This window comes from Thunnus thynnus, chromosome 4 (assembly GCF_963924715.1).
Source record: "Thunnus thynnus chromosome 4, fThuThy2.1, whole genome shotgun sequence".
NCBI lineage: Eukaryota > Metazoa > Chordata > Actinopteri > Scombriformes > Scombridae > Thunnus > Thunnus thynnus.
The window spans coordinates 31,801,635-31,824,996 of record NC_089520.1 but is presented as its reverse complement, the minus strand read 5'-3'; the positions used below and the strand labels follow the sequence as shown (position 1 = coordinate 31,824,996).

General features: G+C 40.7%; 1 protein-coding gene across 2 annotated transcripts; it reads left to right on the top strand.

Annotated features, from left to right (window-relative positions):
- Window positions 1-1,341: 1,341 nt before the first annotated feature.
- Window positions 1,342-16,859, top strand: txnrd3 (thioredoxin reductase 3). 2 transcript variants are annotated; one of them, XM_067588357.1, is made up of 16 exons: window positions 1,342-1,730; window positions 2,403-2,463; window positions 3,926-4,035; window positions 5,451-5,558; window positions 6,910-6,982; window positions 7,112-7,294; window positions 7,376-7,518; window positions 7,896-8,011; window positions 8,457-8,682; window positions 9,013-9,105; window positions 9,469-9,545; window positions 10,583-10,739; window positions 12,816-12,923; window positions 13,807-13,902; window positions 14,049-14,183; window positions 15,574-16,859. In XM_067588357.1, exons 1-16 carry the CDS (start codon window positions 1,614-1,616, stop codon window positions 15,634-15,636), a joined length of 1,866 nt encoding a protein of 621 aa, XP_067444458.1. In that variant the 5' UTR covers window positions 1,342-1,613; the 3' UTR covers window positions 15,637-16,859. The 2 variants fall into 2 exon arrangements, with proteins under 2 accessions (XP_067444458.1, XP_067444460.1); XM_067588359.1 differs by having other exon boundaries at window positions 1,347-1,730; window positions 7,112-7,231.
- Window positions 16,860-23,362: the final 6,503 nt, after the last annotated feature.

Sequence of the window (23,362 nt, the reverse complement as noted above, 5' to 3'; positions counted from 1 at the left end):
ACTCCTGGCTATGGCCCTGCATTATTACTGTACAATACAGTACAATAACTCACAGGTGTCTAGGTGTGTGTGTCTTTATCTGTTTATTTTCCAGACTTTAATTATTTAAAGAACAAACAGAGCCGAGAGAAAAATATTAGATCAAATGTCACTGAGATCTCTTAAAGGGGCACTCAATTAATTTTACACATGTATCAGTTTACTTGTCACAAAGAGTACTATTCAGGCTGTGTGGCTCTGAAGGGAGCTTTCTAAAGTCTGAAATATAATCCTGATCATGTCATCAGGGTCATCTCAGTTCATGTCTGAAACTTCAGATTTCAAACAGAAAGTCTGTGTTACAGAATGGGTGCGTAGACTTTGACAGACATGAGCATTTTACACGGCAGGGAAGGTCAAACAAAAGATGCAGTATGTTGCATTATGGGAAGTGTAGGATTCAGTGTTTTCAGTGCTTGACCCCTGTAAGAGACAATTACGTCAGAATATCTCAGCCTGCTGCTTTGATTTTGACTATTCTCTTGTTGAGTCCCCCACATTTATGCAAGTGTATTACTAAATCCTTGACGAAACCCTTTTACTAAACAACTCATTCGACTATTTAAAGTGACACTATGAACAGAAAATATTGTGCAACAATACACTGACTCATTGATTTGAGGTTAAAATATTGCAAAGTCATTATGATTCAAAACTTTTCCCATCGCTAAAGCTCATTCAGGTGATAACTTAGTGGTCTGGGTCCTCATGTAATGTATCAGTACTTATCAGCTATATGTCTCGATCACATTAGGCCCACAGGCTGTTAACCCTGTCTGCTTAGTGCACCTGTTACTTGTCATACTTTCACCAGCAGATGGGGCTCGACACCAGACTATGTGCTCTAATCATTCAACGACCAACACGCAGACACGTAGCGGATAACTCTGAAGTGCCCAGGGCTACCACACTATCCACAATCGACTTTACATTCTTTATTTACAATATTAAACCTTAATACATCCATGTTATTCTTCGTTTCACATCTTTCTTAAGTTAGCTGTCTTCCAGACGCGCCTGTAGGCCCCCTCGCTTCTCTTATCATAGCCCCAATTAGTATAGGGTCTTTACATTTTATGTGAAACACGCGTTTAATTCGAAAATACTTTAATTTTCATGAGAATATTCTGGGTAATAATAGTTCTTCTGCTTTTACGGCATGTAAATAGGCGACTCTGTGACGTTTTTGTAGGTGGGTGCGTTTTGAAGCACCAGACTGACCGTGTGGGCGGAGTTATTCCTGCTGTCAATGATGTGCACTGGAATATGCGGTGTACATGGTGACTCAAATCTAGTGCACCACAAATTATCGAGGCTAGAAACGCTGAAAGACGTTTGGCGCGGTTGGTAGACGAGCTACTGACAGGAGAGGGAGAGGAGCCGAGGTCAGAGCTGCGGTCCTTCTGTTGTGTCGTATTTCCTCGTAGAGAAAGGACCACGGGTTACAGAGACAGTTGTACATTTACTGAGAGAGAGTTGGGGCGGTTTTATTTAGTTTCTTTTTCTCCATATTCACCAGTCAGCCGTCTAGCTAAGCTTTGCCCTGCGCAGGCTTAGGCGGAAACTGCTCGAAAATGCCTCCCATCGAAAATGACACCGGCAAGAATGAACTCAAGTCCCGGATACAGCAGCTTATTGACTCCAATCAAGTGATCGTGTTCAGTAAAAGCTACTGTCCGTTTTGTGTAAAGGTAAGGTACTTGTTTTGTCGAACGGGGGAGACGTTTGCTTAGGCGAGTCGGAAACTTCCAGCTTCTCCCGCGAAGTAACGTTGCATGGGCTCGGTCTAATTACTGGCTTGTCGGCGCTGCGGTAATGCAGCCAGTAACATCGGTTCGTTGGAGGCTGAATGTAAAGTGTCTTATAAAATCGGCCAAAAACAATGAAAATCAAGCCATTTCACAGAATTTACATTAGATCGATATTTGGTAGAGATCCATATCAAGTGTTAAGTCACCAGCGTGTTAGCCGGTTATCTAAATGTGGTCGCTCCGCTAAGAAAAGTTGCATAATTTGTAGGTAGGTAACTTAACTAATTAGACCTCAACTAATCAGGACTTGTTTCTTAGAAGTTCCCACTTTTATAACTTGATATATTGTATCTAAATTTCCTCAGACTTCCACCAGCATACACATTGAGGGCTTAGCTAACAATTAACCTGAAACTTATTGAATCAAAGCAATGTCTGGTGACTCATCTAAATGACGAACGTAGACTATATCAGTGTTCTGTGAAGCATGTATCCGTGCCGATAAATTAATAATACGTGAATCTTTGCGAACAGGAAAAGAGTGTATCATGTTATGTTATGTAACTTAGTAATATGTATGTATTTTTCACATGTCTCTTCTGTCTTTTGTAGGTGAAAGACCTGTTCAAAGAGCTGAAAGTCGAGTGTAACGTGGTGGAGTTGGATCTTCTAGGTAAAAGAGATGTTTTGTTCCGTTTGTTGTAGGGATGAAATGCTACATGCCATGGCTTATTTAGTTATGACTCACGAAATGTGTTGCAATATTCAGTGAGAGATTTTGCCATTAAGTAGAGTTACAAAAAAGTCTCTTACACAGTTTTGTATATCTTACAGGCGAATCAGGGAAGTAAGCCAACAAAAACAAACATCTCTGCCTTCTGTGGATGTGATTATTCTTGATCTGAACAAATAATGTTGTTGCACTTGTTGCTGCAACTGAGTGAAGATAAAACTGAAACATGCTCGGGGATAATGGAGAAACAGAGGATGATGTCAGATGAATAGCAGTCTGTAATGTGTTTACATTTTTCTGGGCGAATGCTAATCTTTTAATGTCTATTGTAATTGTTTACAAGTTGTAGCTTAATGGAGTTTAACCTGCACACTTTGCCTCTGATATGTACAGTGAGGTGTATGTGTTGTAATTCTGTGTCTGTTTCATGTAGTTTTAGCTTTGTCATTTCATGGAATTTTTTTTTTTCATCTGTGTTAGCAGTTTATCAACTTCTCTTCATCCCATCTTGTACTATTAGTTTAATTTCATGTGGTTTAATTTTTCATGGTTGAGTTTGAATGCACACAGATTTTGCCAACATTTGAAAAGCATTATAGTAGGGATGTTGTGTTACTCCAGACTGGGCTGTGCTCTTCCTTTGCGGCAGCACAAAACATGCTGAGTCACTCACTGTAGATATCTTGGCCTCATGCCATATCTCAGTAAACTCCAACCTCTCTGCTCGCTTTTGCCTACTTATTTTTGTCACAGTCTCAGCTGTTATGTTGAGGGTAGAATGCAGGGATTTTAATGATTAATCTATTAATGACTTAGAAATATAATTACCATTAATAATAAGATCAATCAGAATTTAAAAAAAAAAAAACAGAACATCACCTAAGAAAGTTCCTCATTAGTATGTAGCACTTACATACTAGACCATTAGCTCCAGGTAGATTCACGGTGCTTTAGGTGTGGGGAAGCACTTCAAGACACATTAAGCTTTTAGCTCACAACATTCAAATTTAGTAATACAAAGTCTTGCTGCTGAGTCTCTAGAGGAAAACAGCTGGCATCAACAGGTTTCCTGGCACTACCGGTGGTCACCAACTGTTCCAACATTACAGTTGAATCTTTACGACAGATGCTAGTCTAGACTACACCCTGGCAGTGGAAAATTGATTGGCTTGTATCTTTTTAAAATCGTGAGAGGACATAAAGATCCTGTTTACAGTTTTCTTTCCGTCTGAACTCAATGTACACATAATTTTTTGCATATTATTTGTGTATTTTCAGAAAGATGGGCCTTGTGGTAAAGATGAAAAACAGATACATTACCATATGAAAAGTAGATGTAGTGAAAGACTCGTTTATACTCGACAACTCTTCTAACTTGCACTATGTTAACCCTTCTGTTCAGAGGATGGAACCAACTACCAGGAAATGCTGCTGGAGATGACAGGGCAGAAAACCGTTCCCAACGTCTTCATCAACAAGACGCACCTCGGCGGCTGCGACAAAACCATGCAGGTAAGGAGCTTATGTCGTGACTCCATGTTTTTAAATGGGTTTTGTTCTTTGGTTGTATCTACATCACTGTGAATGTTGCATGTATCCTTAACAGCTCAAACAAACGCCTTGTCCAGACAAGCCCGTTTGGTTCAAGTGATATTTGAACCTCAACCCACTAGTTTTTCTTTATTTGCATAAAAATGACGAAGTGTAAAGCGTGTTCTTCCCTCTTAACAACAGAACAATAGAATACTCAATAGACCTTTGTCTCAGCGACACTGGAGGAAAAGCAAGGGGTGTAAACGAAATCGTTTAGGTGTGCCGTGAAGTCATGGCGGTGAGCCGTGCACGTTCCGTCTGAGCAAATATTAGAAACATGACAAAACGGCTAACAATGATAATGCTCTCTGAGGGAGCCTGATACAAGGAAGGAGAGTCGGTTTGTTTGAGGGAGGGTCTGTGCTGCTTGGTATGTAGCAACATGAGCAGGCAAACCTATGACACGGTAGGTATGACACAGACTTTTTTTATCAGCTTGATAATCAGACAGCAGACAGCAGCAGATTGTGTAGACGCTGTGAATTTCATCAGTACAATACCCTTTCCATCTGGATTCAACCACCACAAGCTGTGTGAAATATGTGTTTACTGCAGAGCTGAAACAATCAGTCAATTAATCAACAAGTCGGTCGATTAGAAAATTGAATGTTTTTTTTAGTTTTTGGGCTGTTGGTTGGACAAACAAGCTGTCACCTTGAGCTATGCAGAACTGTGATGGGACGTTTTTCTTTATTTTCTGACGTTTATAGACAAAACTAATCGATTAAACAAAGTAATCAGCAGATGATGATTAAAATAATTCTTAGTTGCTGTCCTTGTTGTATTGTTCACGATGCTGTTGGCACTCGTGGTAATTTGTGCACATGCCTCCTGGAGCTGTCATTCTCAGTCAGCATTAGTGCTATTTTCCCTTTTTTCTTTGCCTAATTGAAATGGAGTGAAATCTTTGCTAAATCAGCTCAGTGCTGGTCAGGTTTTAAAGTGCTCCCACCATGTATTCTCAGTATCAAAAGCCATTTTCTGCAAACTTTCTTGACTTTATTCCAACTGTCCGCTGGCTAATGCAGACTCATTGTTGACTGCATGTGACACAATGACTGGATACATCAGTCACTAGAGACTAGTGAGCCAAATCAAAGCCTGAACCGACAGAGCACGGCTAACTAGAAGCTACGTCAGGAGAAATGATGGATTTGTATCGATCGACATGCAGCGTGAATATCAGGCTCGTACTGGGACACTTGTGAACACTAACAGCTGTTATGAAAGCTCTACTGAAGATTTGAAACAGGCTATGCATATTATAGCTACATGATCTGCTTCCATACAGTTAGTGCTGCACTGATGCAACTTTGTGTTCATGTCTCTGTCAGGCCCATAAAGACGGCAGCCTGCAGCAGCTACTGGGCGGAGAAAACGAAGCCTACGACTACGACCTCATTGTCATCGGAGGAGGATCTGGAGGTCTGGCCTGCTCAAAGGTGACAGAATGAACTTTTAGCAAATTTCAGTGTCACAGGCTGAAACTTTATCATAGAGGCTGTTAGAGGTGTGAGTCTTCCCTTGTTGTTGAATGATTCAAATGCACAATGATTCTCAATGTATCACATCCTCAATATTCTATATTACTGCGCCTGGCTACTTTTTCATCAGTTAATACAAGCAGTGTAGGTTTAATATAAAACAGCTTTTCACTACCGCTATCTGTGTGAACCACCTCAGTACATAAACATTACTAAAACAAAACATAAATCCCTCTGCAGTTCATTACAAGTGTGCTGTAAGTTCTGAGACAAGTCACTTCCTGATTGTGGTAAACCTCACAAAGATGACTCTGCAACTGCTTAGTAGTTGACATGACCCCGGCTCGTGAGCCATGACAAAAAAAACAGGAGATAACATGGTTGTAAACAAAAGGGGTAAAAGTTTATCACTAAACATACAATAATGCAAAAAAAAACATACTAAATTTATGAGGTGTGTTATCACAGTAACACAGCTGAAGTGGTCTTCTTTTGTGGTAATCTAAGCCTTAACACTTGTCAAACACAGCTACGTGGACAGTAGTGATGCGGGTGCCGACAGGGTCGTAAAAATTAACATTCTGATTAATAGCAGATGTGTCGTAAAGTAGCATCTGATCTTTCAAATCGTTGAAGGAAACACTCATAAATCAACAGGGGCAGATTTAGTGATTTTGGGAAGCTCCAGGCAAACTATGTCTTGCTTTACAAAGTAAAGAAAAAAGCATTTTGATTTTTGGGAGGGTTTACATTCACTTTGGGACGGTTCCAGGACAGTGGTGAAAAGGTTAGTCTGGAGCCCTGAGCAGCGGGAAGCAAATTACGACCGAATAAGGCCACAGATTCTTATCTACGAAAGCTGCCGCAGACCGGAGGATTCTGTTCCCTCTCAAGAGCTGCAGAGTTGACAGCACCTCCTCGATCCTTGGCTGATTAGCTGGGCTCGCTGTAGTCTTTATGGTTGCAGACGTTAGCTTAGGGTGAAGACAGCTAATGTTCCTCAACTTCACTGTAAGTATTTGTGAGGCAGGTTTACACACAGCGTGCGTCTTGTCCGGTTCATGCTTCCCAGTAAGTTCATAAAATCTGAAAAGTGCCCAGATGTCCTCTTTCAAACACACTCTTTCCACATCTCTAGCAGCTGTTGCTCTGTTCTCTAATTTTGTGGTTGACATTTTGTCAGAGTGAAGCTACTGTTGTAACGCTGTATTCCTTAACTGTTGTTGTATTTGAGGCACGGGCTGCTTCTACTGGCACACAGATTGCACAAACATGAGGTGTTGCAGTAACATGACTCTGTTGACAATAGGAAGCCGCTATGTTGGGGAAGAAGGTCATGGTTCTGGACTTTGTTGTTCCGACACCAAAAGGAACCAGCTGGGGTAAGATGCTTCCACCTCAAGATAACCAGTTTAGATACAAGTGATGCAGTATTTATTTAAATCTCATTTCCTCTGGTAACTGACCGTTTCCACGTGTTCTTGGTGTGTTCTGCTGTGGGTGGCGATCAGGTCTGGGCGGAACATGCGTGAACGTCGGCTGCATTCCCAAAAAGCTGATGCACCAGACGGCCCTCCTGGGCACGGCCTTGCAGGACGCCCGCAAGTTCGGCTGGGAGTTCGACGAGACAGGTGAGGGCTCAGAGCAACGACCCAGGAGGTCTCGAAGGGGAGACATCACACCAGCTTGCCGCGGTAAATCAGAGGCAAGCCTTTTCAGAAACCATTTGTTATCATTCCACTGATTCCACTGATGGGTGTCCGTCTGTCCTCCAGTGAAACACAACTGGGAGACGATGAAGACAGCGGTGAACAACTACATCGGCTCGTTGAACTGGGGCTACAGGGTCGCGCTGAGAGACAAGAATGTCAACTATGTCAACGCCTATGCAGAGTTCATTGAACCACACAAAATCAAGGTAACTGCAGTTAGATACTTGTGACAAAAAGAAACCTGCTGCTTCGGTTTCAGTTTTAGTCGACTTGACAGAACATGCAACTTTTTATTTTGACACACCACAATGGTTTCAACCCTCACTCGGACCGTTCCAGAACCCACCACTAATCTGTATGGGTTGTGAAATAGTGTCTAGCCTGTTGTGGCAACCTATTTTTTGTTTTGTTTGTCTTGAATTGGCTCTACTAAACATTTACCCTCTTATTTTGTCCGTCTCTCAGAGTTGTTGTTGGCTTTCCTTCTTATGAATACATCCTTAGCTGCACACACAAAACAAATAGTGGCTGTTTCAAAACATCCTGCTCGTTATCATTGACTCATTGCCGTATTTTATGACAGGCAACAAACAAACGAGGGAAGGAGACATTTTACACAGCGGCTAAGTTTGTCTTAGCCACAGGCGAGAGGCCGCGCTACCTGGGCATCCCTGGAGACAAGGAGTACTGCATCACCAGGTGAGAGCACAGAGTCACGTCCTATCTAAAGACAGTCTGCGTGGTCAGACCTGTTCTAGTTTGTTTGGGCCGAATGTGATCTCTGAAAACACAAACACACCCTTTAATGGTCTGGACACTTGTACTCCACAGCTGGCTTTCCCTCAGGGGGGGCATCCATTAATCTCACAGCTGTCTAAATGTTATGGAAGGTTATCCTCAGGTGTTTGTTGTAATTACGCTGCTGTTTTGGAAACCTACAAATGGTCTCGTGCTGCTGACGTAGTCCCACAAATCCTCAAGTTGTTGTGTGACATAAGATGTAAGCAGCAGAATGTCTTGTTATCATTATTTTTAACCAGGAATTCTCTGCTTGTTGCATTTTATTTAGAAGCAAATGAACCGTTAAGTTGTTGTTAGCTGAATGGCACTACAGCTTCATGTTTAACCCCGCTCTGTCCACCAGCGACGACCTCTTCTCGCTGTCTTACTGCCCGGGAAAGACCCTGGTGATCGGGGCGTCTTACGTGGCTCTGGAGTGCGGGGGCTTCCTGGCCGGTCTGGGTCTCGACGTCACCGTCATGGTCCGTTCCATTCTGCTGAGGGGCTTCGACCAGGACATGGCCAACCGTGCCGGGGAGCACATGGAGGAGCACGGGGTCAAGTTCCTCCGCAAATTCATCCCTGTAAAGGTTAGTGTTGACTGGACTGCCTGACACACCATAGAAACTATACTGTGGCTGGTCATAAGCTGAACTTAAGCAGCATGTTTTTATCTTAATTTTTACCATTTTTAAGAATGATTTTTAATTTGTAACGGTTTCATTTTGCTTTAGAATGTTTGTAAAGGCAACATAAAGCCATTAGACTTTGATCTGTGTGTAATTTCACAGCACCAGATTTATTATCGTACAATCTTACATCATAAGTTTTATCTCTTCTTGGACGTCTGACAGAAGCACAAAGATTTTTTTTTTTTTTTTCGGTCCTCTTACTCTGTCTGCTGCGTCTGTGTGTGTCAGATAGAGGAGCTGGAAGCAGGCACTCCTGGCAAGCTGAAGGTGACAGCCAAGTCTACAGAAACTGATGAGATCCTGGAGGGAGAGTACAACACTGTACGTACTGATCACATCACCCCTACCCCTTAACTCTTCTATCTTTTACTGGTGTTACTGATTTAGAATACTATGAAAGTTATGTGTGATGTCTCGTACCGGGTCTATTTTTATTATTTTAACAGATAAGTGGCCAAATTTAGATCTGCTCTTTCTACATCTGTACATTTCATTTTGATCTCAACCATCAGATTTGATTTTGGTGTTTCAACACCTTTTTATTATTTCTTCGAGTTTATTCAACTTGTATTTTGTCTCAAGCTGAGATTTAGCCATTCTTGTGAAAATATATAACACCAGCAGGAACCACCTGAGGACGGAGGCCTTCCTTCAAACTAAACAGGCCGTTTCTTTATCCCTCAGGTGTTGATAGCGGTGGGCCGAGACGCATGCACAGACAAGATTGGCCTGGACAAGACAGGGGTCAAAGTCAACACCAAGTAAGTTTATTATGTCATTGTGATTTTTTTCTCTCTCTACATACGTCTGTTCCATCACATGTGGCGGCCTGTGCCTTTAAGACTGGCGGTACAGTCATGGTGATTCAGCAGTTATCGCCGTCCCATGGCTCTCTGCAGGGGTGGAGTGTGAGTGCGTTGGGGGATTTAGTAGGGGGAGAGAGCGTTGGGGTGGGGGTGGGGGGGCTGTCTTGTTAGTAAGATGAGAGAGCCTGTGAACAGGGTATCAGCAGGTTTTTTTAATAGCGGAATATAAATTATCTACATATAAGAGCTTTTCATCCTGGTGTCATTATGCTCCATTGTCTACGCTGATTTGATTCAACTCAATTTGGATCAATTTGGATCCTCATCAGTATATTTCCTCCTGTCCCTTTCTTTATGCCTGTTTAAAATTATACGGCTTAAGTTAGAAAACTAGTTGCAGTACTGAATTCAAATCCAGAAAAGAAGAAAAAGATCTTGTACGTTTTCATTTACTCCAATACTACAATCATGCCATTCCTTTGAGATGTCGTCTTTCCACTATTTTGTGAATGACTGAGTGGTTCAGCCATTGAGGCCAGCAGAGATTAAGACAGCATGAGGCGAGCTTAAAAGAGCGCTTTGAGTCATATGCCCCGGTCTTATGACCATAGTAGTATTTAGATGAAGCCGACACACAGCCAGAGGGCCACAAGGTTCAGGGGCCATCAGCAGGTTTGCTTGTTCTGCTGCTGTACAGTGTAGAATATAAATACCGTTACAGCTGCGTTTCTCCATTCTGCCCCAACATGAACTTAGACCCACTTCATTTGAGTTCTACCTTGTGACGAATAGACCGTGCTCTGCTGTGTTTATAGGGTTGTTGTGCTGCTGCTCTTTAAATATCAAGTTGACCCGTAGTCCCTTTTTGTTCTGAGTGTTTTACAGGCCTTCCAGAACATAAAACAAAAATTAATTGCTTTAATAAAAAGCCCAAAAAATGAAATATAGTATGGTTTGTTCTTACTGGCTGACCTCTCCTTACCACCTTCCAGGAATGGAAAAATTCCAGTCAACGATGAAGAGCAGACCAATGTGCCCCACATCTACGCCATTGGAGACATTCTGGAGGGCAAATGGGAGCTGACACCTGTAGCCATCCAGGCTGGCAGGCTGCTGGCACGACGCCTTTACGCGGGCTCAACACTCAAGGTACATAGCCATCTGGTTAGCATGTTAGATTAACATTTCAACAAGGAGGAAACATAGCACCATCAGAGCTGCTGGAGTATAGTATAGAACAAAACTGAGTATTCCTGTTAAATGATTCAAAATTGTATCATTTTACTATAGTTGTAATATTTCAGGGTGAAGTGTAGGGTATTTGATCTTATTTATAATAAAAAACAGGTTAGATAGACCACATTGAAAATACAGGCCTCAAAGTAACGCCTGAAGAAGTAGAAACCAGATTGCGAGGCTTGATAAAGATGGGTGGGGGTACAAGATTATCAGTAGGCTGCTGAACAGAAGCTAAAACACAGTTGCAGCAGTGGTTAGGAGGCACAGGAGGACCCATCTAACTATAAAGCAAGGAGTCTGTCTGTCTGTATGTATGTCCTTCACATATCTGTAGAACCGTTCATCTGATCTACTTCACACTTGGCGGGTGTATTGCTGAGGACCCAAGGAAGTGCAGTGTCGAGAGCGAGCTCATTATAACCAATGAAGTATTAAGAATTATTAAATTTTGACAAAGCATTTCTATTTTAACCGGCACAGCTGTTCTAACCTTTTACAGTACTTGTTCAGCAGCCCAGCAAACTCAGACCAATTGCATGTGTTGTAAATCATTTCACATGATGCTACTCATCCCAACAAATTCCGATAAGCACACAGGGGAGAGATGAGAGACTCTCAGTCGGAAAAATAAGCGAGTCACAGAAAGTTATTTCAAATGGCGTGCTCTAAAATAAGAAAAGTAGACAGCGAAAAAGAGCTTTTAATGGAGAGGGGACAGACTCTTACATATTATTGATTTCATACTGAATGGATACTTGGCTTTATTTTTGGCTTTAAATCTTTTTTTTTTTTTTTGGCCTGGCAGGGGTTCTCATTGTTATAATTGTAGCTGATTCAGTAAACGTTCATTGCATTCAGTAAAAGTTGAGTACAGTTAGACCTACAGTTATATCTGGCAGTCTCCATTAGGTTGGGCGAGTTCAAAGTTGTGAAAACAACAGGGGTGTTTTGAATACACCCCCGTTTTTCACAGGTAATTTTTTAGTCTGTCCCTCCTGCCACGTCATGGATTAATCCTGGAAGGCTATTGATGTAGCACTTTTGTCCTAATGAAAGTAACAGCAATTATTCAACCAATGAGAATTTGGTCGGATAAGAGCATTTCAACCAACCAATCGACAAAGAGACTACAGCCCTACTATTTACGCAGCCTTGCATTAAAAAACAGACAGAACAAGTGCATCTGACTTGGAACAATGATGATCTGTGGAAATCGGTGTTTCAGTGACCGCTCAGACAGTGTGAAGGACGTTGCATGAAGTCAGCCTCTACAGACGACATCCAAAAAGAAAACCATTGCTTACAAAACGGCACAAAACTGCACAATTAAACTTTGCCAAAGAACATGAAAAGTAGGCTGATGAATACTGGCAGCACATTCTTTGGTCAGATGGAACCAAAATAAATTAGTTTGGATCAGATGAGGTCCAGCGTATTTGGTGTGGACCTGGCCAGGACTCGCAGTGACTGCACAGTGCCAACAGTGAAACATGGAGGTGGGAGTGTGCTGATACAGGGCTTCATGCAAAAGGTGTAGGAGAGATGACATTTATAGTGCCACCTATAAATGTCAAGTTTGTCTACCCAAATACTGAATGAAGGTCGGCAGGAGAGGAATTTTCCAACATGACAATGATCCCAAACACTGCAAAAATCACACAAGAGTTTTTAAAGAAGGAAAAAGTGAAAAGTATGACCTGGCCAAGTATGTTCCCTGACCCGAATCCAACAGAACACAGGAAGGTAGCAGCAGCTGAAAAGAATCATCTGTGAAGAACGACAGAACATCTCTCCACAGGACGTCACAAACAGCCCCGACACACACACACGTTAATATAGTTTATTAAAACATTCAGCACCTGCTGAAACCCTCCTTACTTGATGTAAAAACTGCCACTCTTCAGTTATCATTGGAGTGTTGTGTGACATGTTACAGCAGTCTGCATGATTTCCCCTAACAAACTTGAACTGTCTGTGTTTGTGCAGTGCGACTACATCAACGTTCCCACCACAGTCTTCACCCCACTGGAGTACGGCTCCTGCGGCCTGTCAGAGGACAGAGCCATTGAGCTCTACGGGCAGGAGAACGTCGAGGTATCTCTCTCACACACACACACACACACACACACACACAGTCATATAAATAATTTACGATATATCTGGTTCACCTGACTCTGAACTTTGTGACCGTCTGGATTAAAGAGGAACTCCAGACAATAGGTTTTATTAGCCATCTGGGTTTCCAAAATCGATGGAAAGATGAATAAAATACCAACAAACACAATTATTTTCAGTATTTCTCCTTAATTTTACATTGTGTACATTTCTCAAAAACCTGTACATAGTTGAGTCACTTGGTTTTTGAATTTTGTCACCCACGCAAGCTGAGATGTGTTGCATCATGATGCATCTACACAGAAAGTGTAGATGCACAGATACACTTCTATTTTAATCAGGCCGCATAACAACTCACTCTATATGCACGTAACCACAACCAGAAGTCTACTTTTACACTGCGACTCTATTTGAATCAGTTTTAAGCACATAACTGCAGTGATTGTGTGTTGGGTGACCTACACTCTATACTGTGCCTGAAGGCCTCTTGTGTAGACATGGTGTTTGATCAATTAAAGAACCTGGATTAGTTTTGTCTGCAGTTTCTTTCACATTACTGCAGCCCGAATGTTGACTCTAAATAATGTAGTGATGCACACTTCCATTTGTTTGTGCATGCAGGCTGCTCAGGCTGCCATCCAGCAAATACATGGTGTATTATTACACAATGGCACAGTGATATGAGCTCCTCAGCAACACAGACAGACTTTGACTGCAGAGAGAGTACCTGACTTCCTCTTTAGTTTTAATTTCCTGAGCAAATTTGTGTCATTGAATGGGGCTGATGTTGAACCGATAATGTTGTTTATAAAATGCTGTCTGTTCCTGTTCACGCTGTAATATAAGTGTTCTCTATGTTCAGGTGTACCACAGTCTGTTCTGGCCTCTGGAGTTCACTGTGCCCGGCAGGGACAACAACAGGTGCTACTCCAAGCTCATCTGCAACAAACTGGACAATGTAAGACCATCACTGTTTTTATTCAGCTGTCTCACTTCCAGCAGCAGTGACTCAGCTCACTGAGCCTGTAGCATCCAACAAGCCTAACTCTGCACGTCCCTGGATTGACAGTGTTTGTGTTGTTGTTTGATGCCGTCACACTGTAGGACCGAGTCATCGGTTTCCACTACCTGGGTCCAAACGCTGGAGAGGTGACGCAGGGCTTCGGTACCGCCATGAAATGCGGTGCCACCAAGGAGCAGCTGGACGGCACCATCGGCATCCACCCGACCTGTGCTGAGGTAAGAAGACAAGTCGGATGTTATATGACCAAATTTAATCTTTATTTTATGTATTTTTTTTGCCTTGCATCCCTTAGTGGTCTGCAGTCGTTTATCAAATTCTTGCTTACAGTCAAATGTAGATTATTAAACATCTCCCAGTATAATAAAATATGTTTATCAAAATCCTGTTAAACTGAACAGACGTATTGAACTGTAACAGAAAGCTGTGTGTGTGTGTATGTGTGTGTAGATATGCTGTCAGGTCATTACAGCCTCATGCCTCTGGTAGACGGCTGCTTTTAAAGATTTGAGTTCAAAAACAATGAGATGAAAAACTCTGCTCATGGAGTAGTTTTTCCAAGGTCATGAACATTTGCACTCTTGCAGAAATATTTCCTGCTCCCTCATTTGCCTAGTTTTTCTCTCTAATTCAGTGTGAATGATCTGGCTGTGCCAGACACAGATTTAATCAGACCACATAAAACCTGTGCAGCCGCAGGCACCGGCTTAAAGTATTAACATGTCTGTTTTTACAGGCTTTTACCTTCTTTATCATGTGGTGGAAGATTTTTTTTTTTGTTAATTATTTTTAGTTGGTTGCAGGGCTTCAGCTGAATTAATATTTAAATTTTATTTTTTTATTTCTGCTGTCCATGATGTATTATTTGCATTAATTATCTAAAGTCCCAGCATTGCTCATTCATTATGTTAATGTATTATGGTGATAATTGCAGCACATTAAGCTGCTCAAGTGCATCTTGTTTGATGTTTTTACATTGCTTGTATTTCCATTTTGGAACAAAATTTATCCCACATGTCTTCATCTTAAATGAAGGCAGGACATGGTTAATGCAACCATGTCGTGTCCGTTCCAGCTTAATATTCTGGTCTTTTATTAAACCGATCCTCGTTTCCTAAAAGCATCATCAGGCTAAGATGATCTTAAATCCATCTGACGAACCTTCTTAAGCTTAAGAGGTGTTTCCCAAAGGCATCGTGACTGAGGATGCTCTTAGAAATGCCTTCAAATTGAATTTTAAAACATTTATTTGTGTAGTTAACAACATATAGGCTTTGTGATGTGTGTATTTTCAATATAAAGCCCAGCTTCCAGATAGTTGTATATGCAAAGTTAATTTAAAATGTATTCAATGTCATCTTCAGCACCACAAAGAGCCGATATTAAGAAGCTCTCAACTGCATGCACTTAAGCACTGCTTCAGGAAACATGTGTAGAAATGATATTAACCTCAGAGATGGATGGTTATCAGGAAACGAGGCCCAGGACATTTATAGTTGTAAACAGGAAACCACAACGAGTTTGACTTTTGTTTTTTGTTTAGTGTTCAGATAGTGTTACTGAATGTTAGATATGCTGCCTGACTCGTGTGTCTCCCCATCCTCTCAGGTCTTCACCACTTTGGATGTAACCAAGAGCTCCGGTGGAGACATCACCCAGGCCGGCTGCTGAGGTTAAACCCTGCTCGTTTAGCGGGCTGCTCTCGTATTAAACTCGCCTACCAACACCTCCCATCTTAGTTCCCAGTCAACCTCAAGCTCACCTTCACCTCCAGCCGCCTCAGTTTACAGGGCAGTTGTTTCTCAGGACAAACCTAACACGGCGGCCAGCGGCTCACTGGGAACTAGGAGGTGACCGAAGGAAGCCGGAGTGTCCGGCTCTGGCTGAGGTAGTCTGATACGAGGGCAGCCTGCTGAACAGCGGGGTTACTCTGCTGATATTCCTACTGGGCTCCACCAGCGTGTCCTTCTCAGAGGAGCACCAGCACACACACACTATACCGCTGAGTATGTATATGTGTGTGTGTGTCGGGGCTGTTTGTGACGTCCTGGCCCGTAACCCTAAATATTGAGGTGGGCTAGGATCGATGTCCCTCTGCAGAAGCACCTGATGGTGGCCCGAACCCTTCGTCCAACCCCCAACTCACCCCTGATATACATACAATTATAGAGACTGAAATTGACTTCAATAAGACAGATTGAAACCAAGGTTTGAATGGATGGATGTTCAGCTCTGAACTCTGATCCAGCTTGTGATGGAAATTATTTAAACTGGTGTGAGTGTGTAATAGATTAAGTGTCATCATGTCTCTTCTGTTGAGCTCTATCATTCCACACATTCCACCTACCAGGATTTTAAGATGAATTTGAGGTATATACTGTACATGTTGCTGTCAATATTTGTTGTGTGCGTGCGTGCGTGTGTGTGTGTGTGCGCGTGTGTGTGTGTGTGTGTGTGTGTGGAGGCACCAGGGTTTACCGCCTTACAGAGAACACACTTCACTAGCAAAGTGTTTTTTCTATACAAGTCTGGGCTGCAGAGGGATCAAGAGCCGGCAGACCTACACTTTTCAAACCTTCGGCGTGCTGCATCACATTAAAGATTGAATCCAATGGAAAATACAACCGGAATTGTACTGAATGTCATGTGTTCAAAAAAAAAAAAAAAACATTTTCTCAAGTTTTTACTCAATTAATTTAATGCCTGTTGGTTGCATCTTGCTGTTTGCCTCTGCTTTATGTGTATGTAAAAGATATATTCAGTCTACTAGAGGACAGTATTCTGGCTGCTGTCAGTGTGACATTGGTCATCTGTATAAATGACTTGTTTGTTGGTGTCAAACCACTGTAGATTACTTCTCTCATAAGATTTAATAAAGGATGGATTCACCCTCAGTTTTGTCAGCATTTTCTTTTTTTTGTATTTCAAGCTATCACTATAAACTTATAAGCCTGTCATTGTCAGCATCCGTGTATTTGTTTTTGTTGTTGTTTTTTAGGGTAGCATTGTGCAGAGTATTTATGCCTAGTTTTAGCCAAGTTGTTAGCATTGCTCTTCCCTTTTGATTAATGTACAATTTCAAAGATAACTATAGGTTTTGAATTTAGAGAACCGATAACATTTTTACTTTAACATCTGGTATTTTTAGCCTCGCTGATAGTGAAATGAAACTATCGACTGTAAATGTGTATCACAGGAACAGTTTACTTTAATGAGGAGTCATTATCAATGGTTGTATTTATAAAAAAATAGATTTATAGTTACTAACCTTTACAAGGGTTTAAACTTTATGTTCTGACTAGATTCTTATAAAAAGCAGGACTTAGAGGGTTTGTATAAAAACCCTAAAAGTAAAGTCTAGTGAAGTGGTTTTTCAGTGTATTTTCCTCCATGTTGGAAAGTAAGAACTACAATCATGTCTACTCACAATGTCCTCCTTTAAGCCAATAGCAGGCCTCCAAAGGTGCTGTGTCATGGCTGTGACAGCAGTCATCAGCACATTGTTTCATTGTAGCCAACATTATGTATCATAAGTAGCATATTATGAGTTATTTCCTCTATAGTTGCATTGACAATATCATAAACTATTTCAGATATTATTCATAAAGAATTAAATTAGTGAAAGAAGGATATATGAACAATATGAAGTGATAATCTGTGGACAGCATGTGAAATGTTTGCATTTTAATCAAATCATACATTTACATAGTACATTTATTATCAGTTCAACTCGTCATTTCTGTTTTGTTTAGCAACATAAGTCCACAGCTCAACCAGTATAATGATTTCACTTGTTATAGTTGATATAAATGTGGTGAATGTGAATCACAATGATGTGTGAACATTTGATTGTATTCACACTAAATCCATCATGTCATGAGCTCTTCCATGTTGTAAAGCTAGTGTGTGTATTGGAGCAGATCTTCTATCTTTTATCATTATTGTACATTTCAAAAACATGTCAAGTGGTGACTTCTAACTGATGTAGGAAACCTCTAAAGCTCTGAAAGCTTTGAGTCATTTAAGATCCTAATTTTCACCTGCTTTGGCCCTGGTCCCTGTGTTGTCTCAGGGTCCAGAGCTCCCAGCAGCCCTCATCCTCACCAGCTGCCACTCATGTCACGACAAGACGAGGGCGGGGGTGTGGGGGGGTATTTTGAATGTCGCTCAATCAGGTACAGTGGATCAAAATCATCCCGTTGAAGTGGGCAGCCTATTCACATCATCCACATCAGAGAGCAGTGCAGAAATAATAGCTTCATTTCCTTCGGCTGTCTGTGTTTCTGTGGGACTATTCAGCCTCCACATGTGGCGGTGTTGATCAATAGCCTCTGAGCTGGTGTGAAGCCTTTGTTGGCTTCACCGGCTCGCATCTGAAAGCGCTGTCACCTGCACGGGCTGCCATGACAACTCAAGCTTTGATGAGTTTTATATGGCTGATACCCTTGTTATTGAGGATAATCTTATCAGTGATATGAGCTAATTGATTCACTGGTGTTTGTTATTCCAGTAACACAGTAAAACAAGGGCCTGTTTATATGTGTGAGAGGCTGCGGAGGGGTTCAAAGTTGACGTCGGCTCCTGTTGTGTGTAATGCTTAGCTTACTCACTTTATACACACTTTACATCCTCATACATCCAAAGGAATGAAGAAGGAGTGGAGTATCAGTATTTCAGTTTGCCATCTCATCAGGTTGGTCTTTTAAAAACAGATGCGTGACTCATCCTGCCTGAGAATCCACATCATTTATTTCATGTCTCTAAAACCACCCAAACTCCTACTTGTGAGTCCACGTGACTTAATCGTGATATATGCCACAGTTTGTGGATTGGTTCCCCTTAATAAACCAAAACAATTATGCTGATCAGTTATTTTTTCCACTCTGGTTTAACCAAAAAGAACAAATGACAGATGTGATCTTACTGTCACATGACAAGGCTTTCTAACCTCCGTACTGGATATTGGCATAAAATGCAGCCATGTTTCTTTAACTGTATATAGGTTTTAATCACAGGATTTTAGTGTATAGTCAAACAGAGGAAGAAGGAGCTGCTTGAATATTATATTAAGTGAAAATGAGAACAAATGAATCTTAATTTACCTGTGAGTTTATACTCACCCCAGTTGTTTGTGCAATTATAGCGAAATGGTGTCTGTTACACGGTGGGTAAATTTACACACAGGTGTTATTATACGCCGGTTAAATTAAAATGGCGCTCCTGTATGTAATTAATGTTGGAGGAGTATAAATGAAGCAGATACTTTCCTTCATTTAATGTGGGAATGTTCTCTTGTTGGAAAAAAAGTAATCAGAGTATCAGAGTTGTTGCATAAACTGCGGCCAGAATCTTTCCAGCTGTGTTTATTAGGAGACAGATACATAAATCCAAACAACCATCTGGACTTGCACTTTCAGGTTTTATTGGTGTGTCAAGGGTTGTTTTTGGCCAGTAGGAGAGTCAGACAGAGCCTGGGTTTCACATCAACCATCTGTACAACCTCTGGTCGCAAATAATAATGAATTATTATAATTATCAATAGAATTTCTATGAGGTTTGGTTTCATTTTATTCAAAGAAGGAAAAACAGTGCATGATCCTGCTGTTGTTACTGTGCAAATGTCCTGCTCCATTTTTGTTGTATTTATGTTGTAATTTATTTGTGCTTCTTTATGTTTATTGGTATGTTTTATTAGCTGCTTCTGTTATGTTAACTCTTGTGATGTTATCTGTCCTTCACCGAGTTACTGATTTTGTCACCAAGCAACACCATCCTTTGCCATCCTTTACATATGATAATAAACAAAACAAAGGCATCTTTACAATGATATTGTAAAAATCATTCCTTGAACACAAAGCATCAAGAAGACAAAAGTTAGTCCACAAATTCTACTCAGCTGAAGATACTGTGGGAGTGATTTTCCCATGTAATCTGATATCAAGTTACTAAAACACAGTGTGTAGTTCAATCATGACATTGGAAATAGTTCTATTAATACTAACGAATAAATATTGATACAGTATAAAGCTAATAAGAGGATCTTGAGTTGGGATTGTTTGGACAAGCTACTGTCTCCGAGGTCGAGAATGAACCTCGGTGCTTAGTTTTAAACCCAACACAGACTAGTCCGCAGAGTGCTGTGGATCAAATCGTAACAACTGCTGAGCTCACATGTCAACAGATCTATCGCCATGACAACTGAGCAAAGTACATCAGCTGATGAAGACTGTGTGATGAGGTTACAAGCTCTGGAAAAAGCTAGTAAATGAGTTGAATTTGAGTTGGGATTGTTGCTGTTGTTGTCAGAGCTGTTGCTTTCTAGCTAATACTTTGCACATCATCAGTGTTGTTTGTACAGTATATGAGAGGGAAAGTGTCCTCAAAACATCCCATAATACATGTTCGAGATCTGATCCAAAATATTAGACCAAAACACGTCCAACAATAGTCAAGAGACAACAAGGGAGTAGTCCTCAATTTCTTCCCTTCGTGGTCCAGTTCAGTCATTTTTCATTGTATTTCCGAGAACATCTTGCAAGACCTGACCTGTGACTGTTGCAAAAATCTTTTTACTTAACCACCCTCCAATAAGGAAGTAACATTTGAGACAACTAATATTGGAACTAGAGTGAGAACAAACCACATTGGACTTCAGTCTGTCCTCTTCCTCTGCCATGTAATTTAAATCTCTTTGCTTTCCTCCATTATGGCTCACATAATCTCAGACTTTTGTCTTGTGTGTCTCTCATTTGAAAGAACGGGCAGTTTCCTTTGATTCTTGCTGCAGCTTTGTGGAGGATGTAGTTCAGGATAAAGTTTCCTTGAAAAACTGGAGGTTGCCAGAAGGAAATTCAAACCTGACACTATTCTGTGTAATCACTAAGAAGTCAAGAGTCATCCCTGTTTCACTATGACTTGCTGGTTTCAACACACCCCCCCTTATTGCCACCAGCCAGCACAAGACAATGGTGAAACCCACGCTTACGTAATCAAATCTCACATTTATTACAGCTGTCGACATATAAAATTTTCCTTTGCGTTGTGCTTGCTGGAAATGATTAACCTTGTTGAAGTCAGTCAGAGGGTCAGAATATAGGTTTGAATGTAATGACATGATACTCAATATGGTTACTTATTGATAGCATGTTAACTTCCTTCACCTGAGACTGAGTCATGCAGTCATTAGTGTCTTTACCTGAAAATGCTTCTCTTATTTCCTGTAAGAATCAATAAAGTGTGGGTGAATCCGAAAAAGCTTTTAAAATGTTTTAACCTTTTGATTCTCCATTTAGATCATAATAGGAGAAGAAAAGTCTACACTGACACCCAAACTCAAGGTGGTAAGACAACATGCTTCACTGTTCACTGGCAGCAATGTTCATGGAAATATTTAAATAAAAAATTAATCGACATTCATGAAAGATTCAATGAATAATTTAAGTGTATAAACAGCCAGTAACTTCTATCGTTTATAAGGAGGTTGGAGGACATGATTGGTTCCATCAGACTGATTTCATGACTTTTTTGTGCTTTCATTTTTTAAAGTCACCCTTCACTCACAAATGTGTTTTACTTCCTGTTCTTTCACCTGGATGTTTGAGTCTCACGTTCATCTGCTGAAGAGGGAAAGTTTGTCTGCGTTCACCTTAAATTTGAGTTGAAGGCGTGTACCTACCGGTAGGATTTGTGACATCAAGTTTGGAGCCAATGGTGGTCCAGTATTCACCTTACACAAGCGTGATGTGGAAACTTGAAGCCTCCAGTGCTCAAACACTAAGAACTGACTTTATGGTGAAGTAGGAGACATCTTGTGTCCAGCTGTACAACTTTTTGAAATGAATGAATTTTTCCAGTGAAGGAGAAGTAAGAGATGTCATTTTAAGGATTGTTAATTGAACTTCGGATACAAATAATTAGTCAAAGCAGAGTATTTTTACATGTCTGGGGGGGGATCTTTAAATATTCATGAAAATGTACATTTTCAGTCAATCAATCAATCAATCAATCAATCAAACTTTATTTGTATAGTACTTTTCATACAGGTTAGTGCAATTCAAAATGCTCCACAGAGCCAATAATAAGAACAACAGTAAAACAATCTAAGACTAATGCACATGAGAAATAAAAATGATGAAAATGTGATAAAACAAAAAAGATTTAAAAATTATAATAATAATAAAATTGAGTCATAAAAATTACATTAAAAAACTAGATAAAATAGATTATAAAACAGACAAAGACAAATAAAATCAATAACAGGGGTAAAGAATAAGATAAAATAAAATTTTACAACATGAATACATTAAAATAAGTGAATAAAGTAAATGTGTATAAATCCTTCTTAATAAAAAGTCAGGATAAAGAGGTAGTCTGTGGGTTTACACTTCCAGCTGTTGTCAGATCCTCATCAGACTGTTCCAGCAGCTCGGAGCATAAAAGCTAAAAGCTGCCTCACCAAAGGTTTTAGTCCTGCAGTTTGAAACAACTAACAGACTGGTGCCAGAGGACCTGAATGACCGTACTGGTTCATTGTAAACATGTGAGACATACAGGCTGGTGGAAGATCATCAAGATCTTTAAAAACAAGTAAAAGAATTTTAAAAATCAATACAGAAACTGACAGGCAACCCGTGTAAGGACTTTAAAACAGGTGTGATGTGTTCCCTGCTCCTGGTCCTGGTCAGCACTCGCAGGCTGTGGTTTTTGCAGGTTGAATATGTTTTTAAAAAGTGTGATAAGATAGATGTTTACAATAAAGCCTTAGTAAAAAGAGTACGGATGTTAAACTGATCAACGTATCTTTAGTTTAGTCTACTGTATTTTAACATCCGTCAGCCTCCACAAGTAGCTGAACAACAGCCCTCTTTGATATAATCTATCTTGGTTAAAATATGAGGAAGTTACAGTTTTGTTTGAATCTACAGGGACAGGTATGACATCATGCTGTTGATGTTATTTTGGGCCTTTCGTTCACTCACATGTTGCTTACAGTCATTGGCCTTTAGAGGGCAGCACAGTCTCACAAATGTCTGCATCCTGTTCTGGCCCAGTAAACATGATAATAGTGTTTGATGGCTGTATATTGTGTTACAATCTACCTCAAACTATAACATGTCACAGAAAAATGCTCTGCTCATAACTATCATTGTGTTTTGCATCACACTGAGTTCAAATGATTGCAGTTTATTTGATTCATTCACACACACATTGCATGTGATCAAAGCAAAATCATTAATATCTAAATATCTTTTTTTCCTTTGTATTGATAAGCATCCCTGCAGTCTGCTCCTATAGTAGATGATATTCCCTATAAACCAGTGCGTACCTCCTGCTCCTCCTCCACTGCTGCAGAAAATGTTCGTCATGAATCTTCAGGGCAGGTTATGCAGCAGGAGAG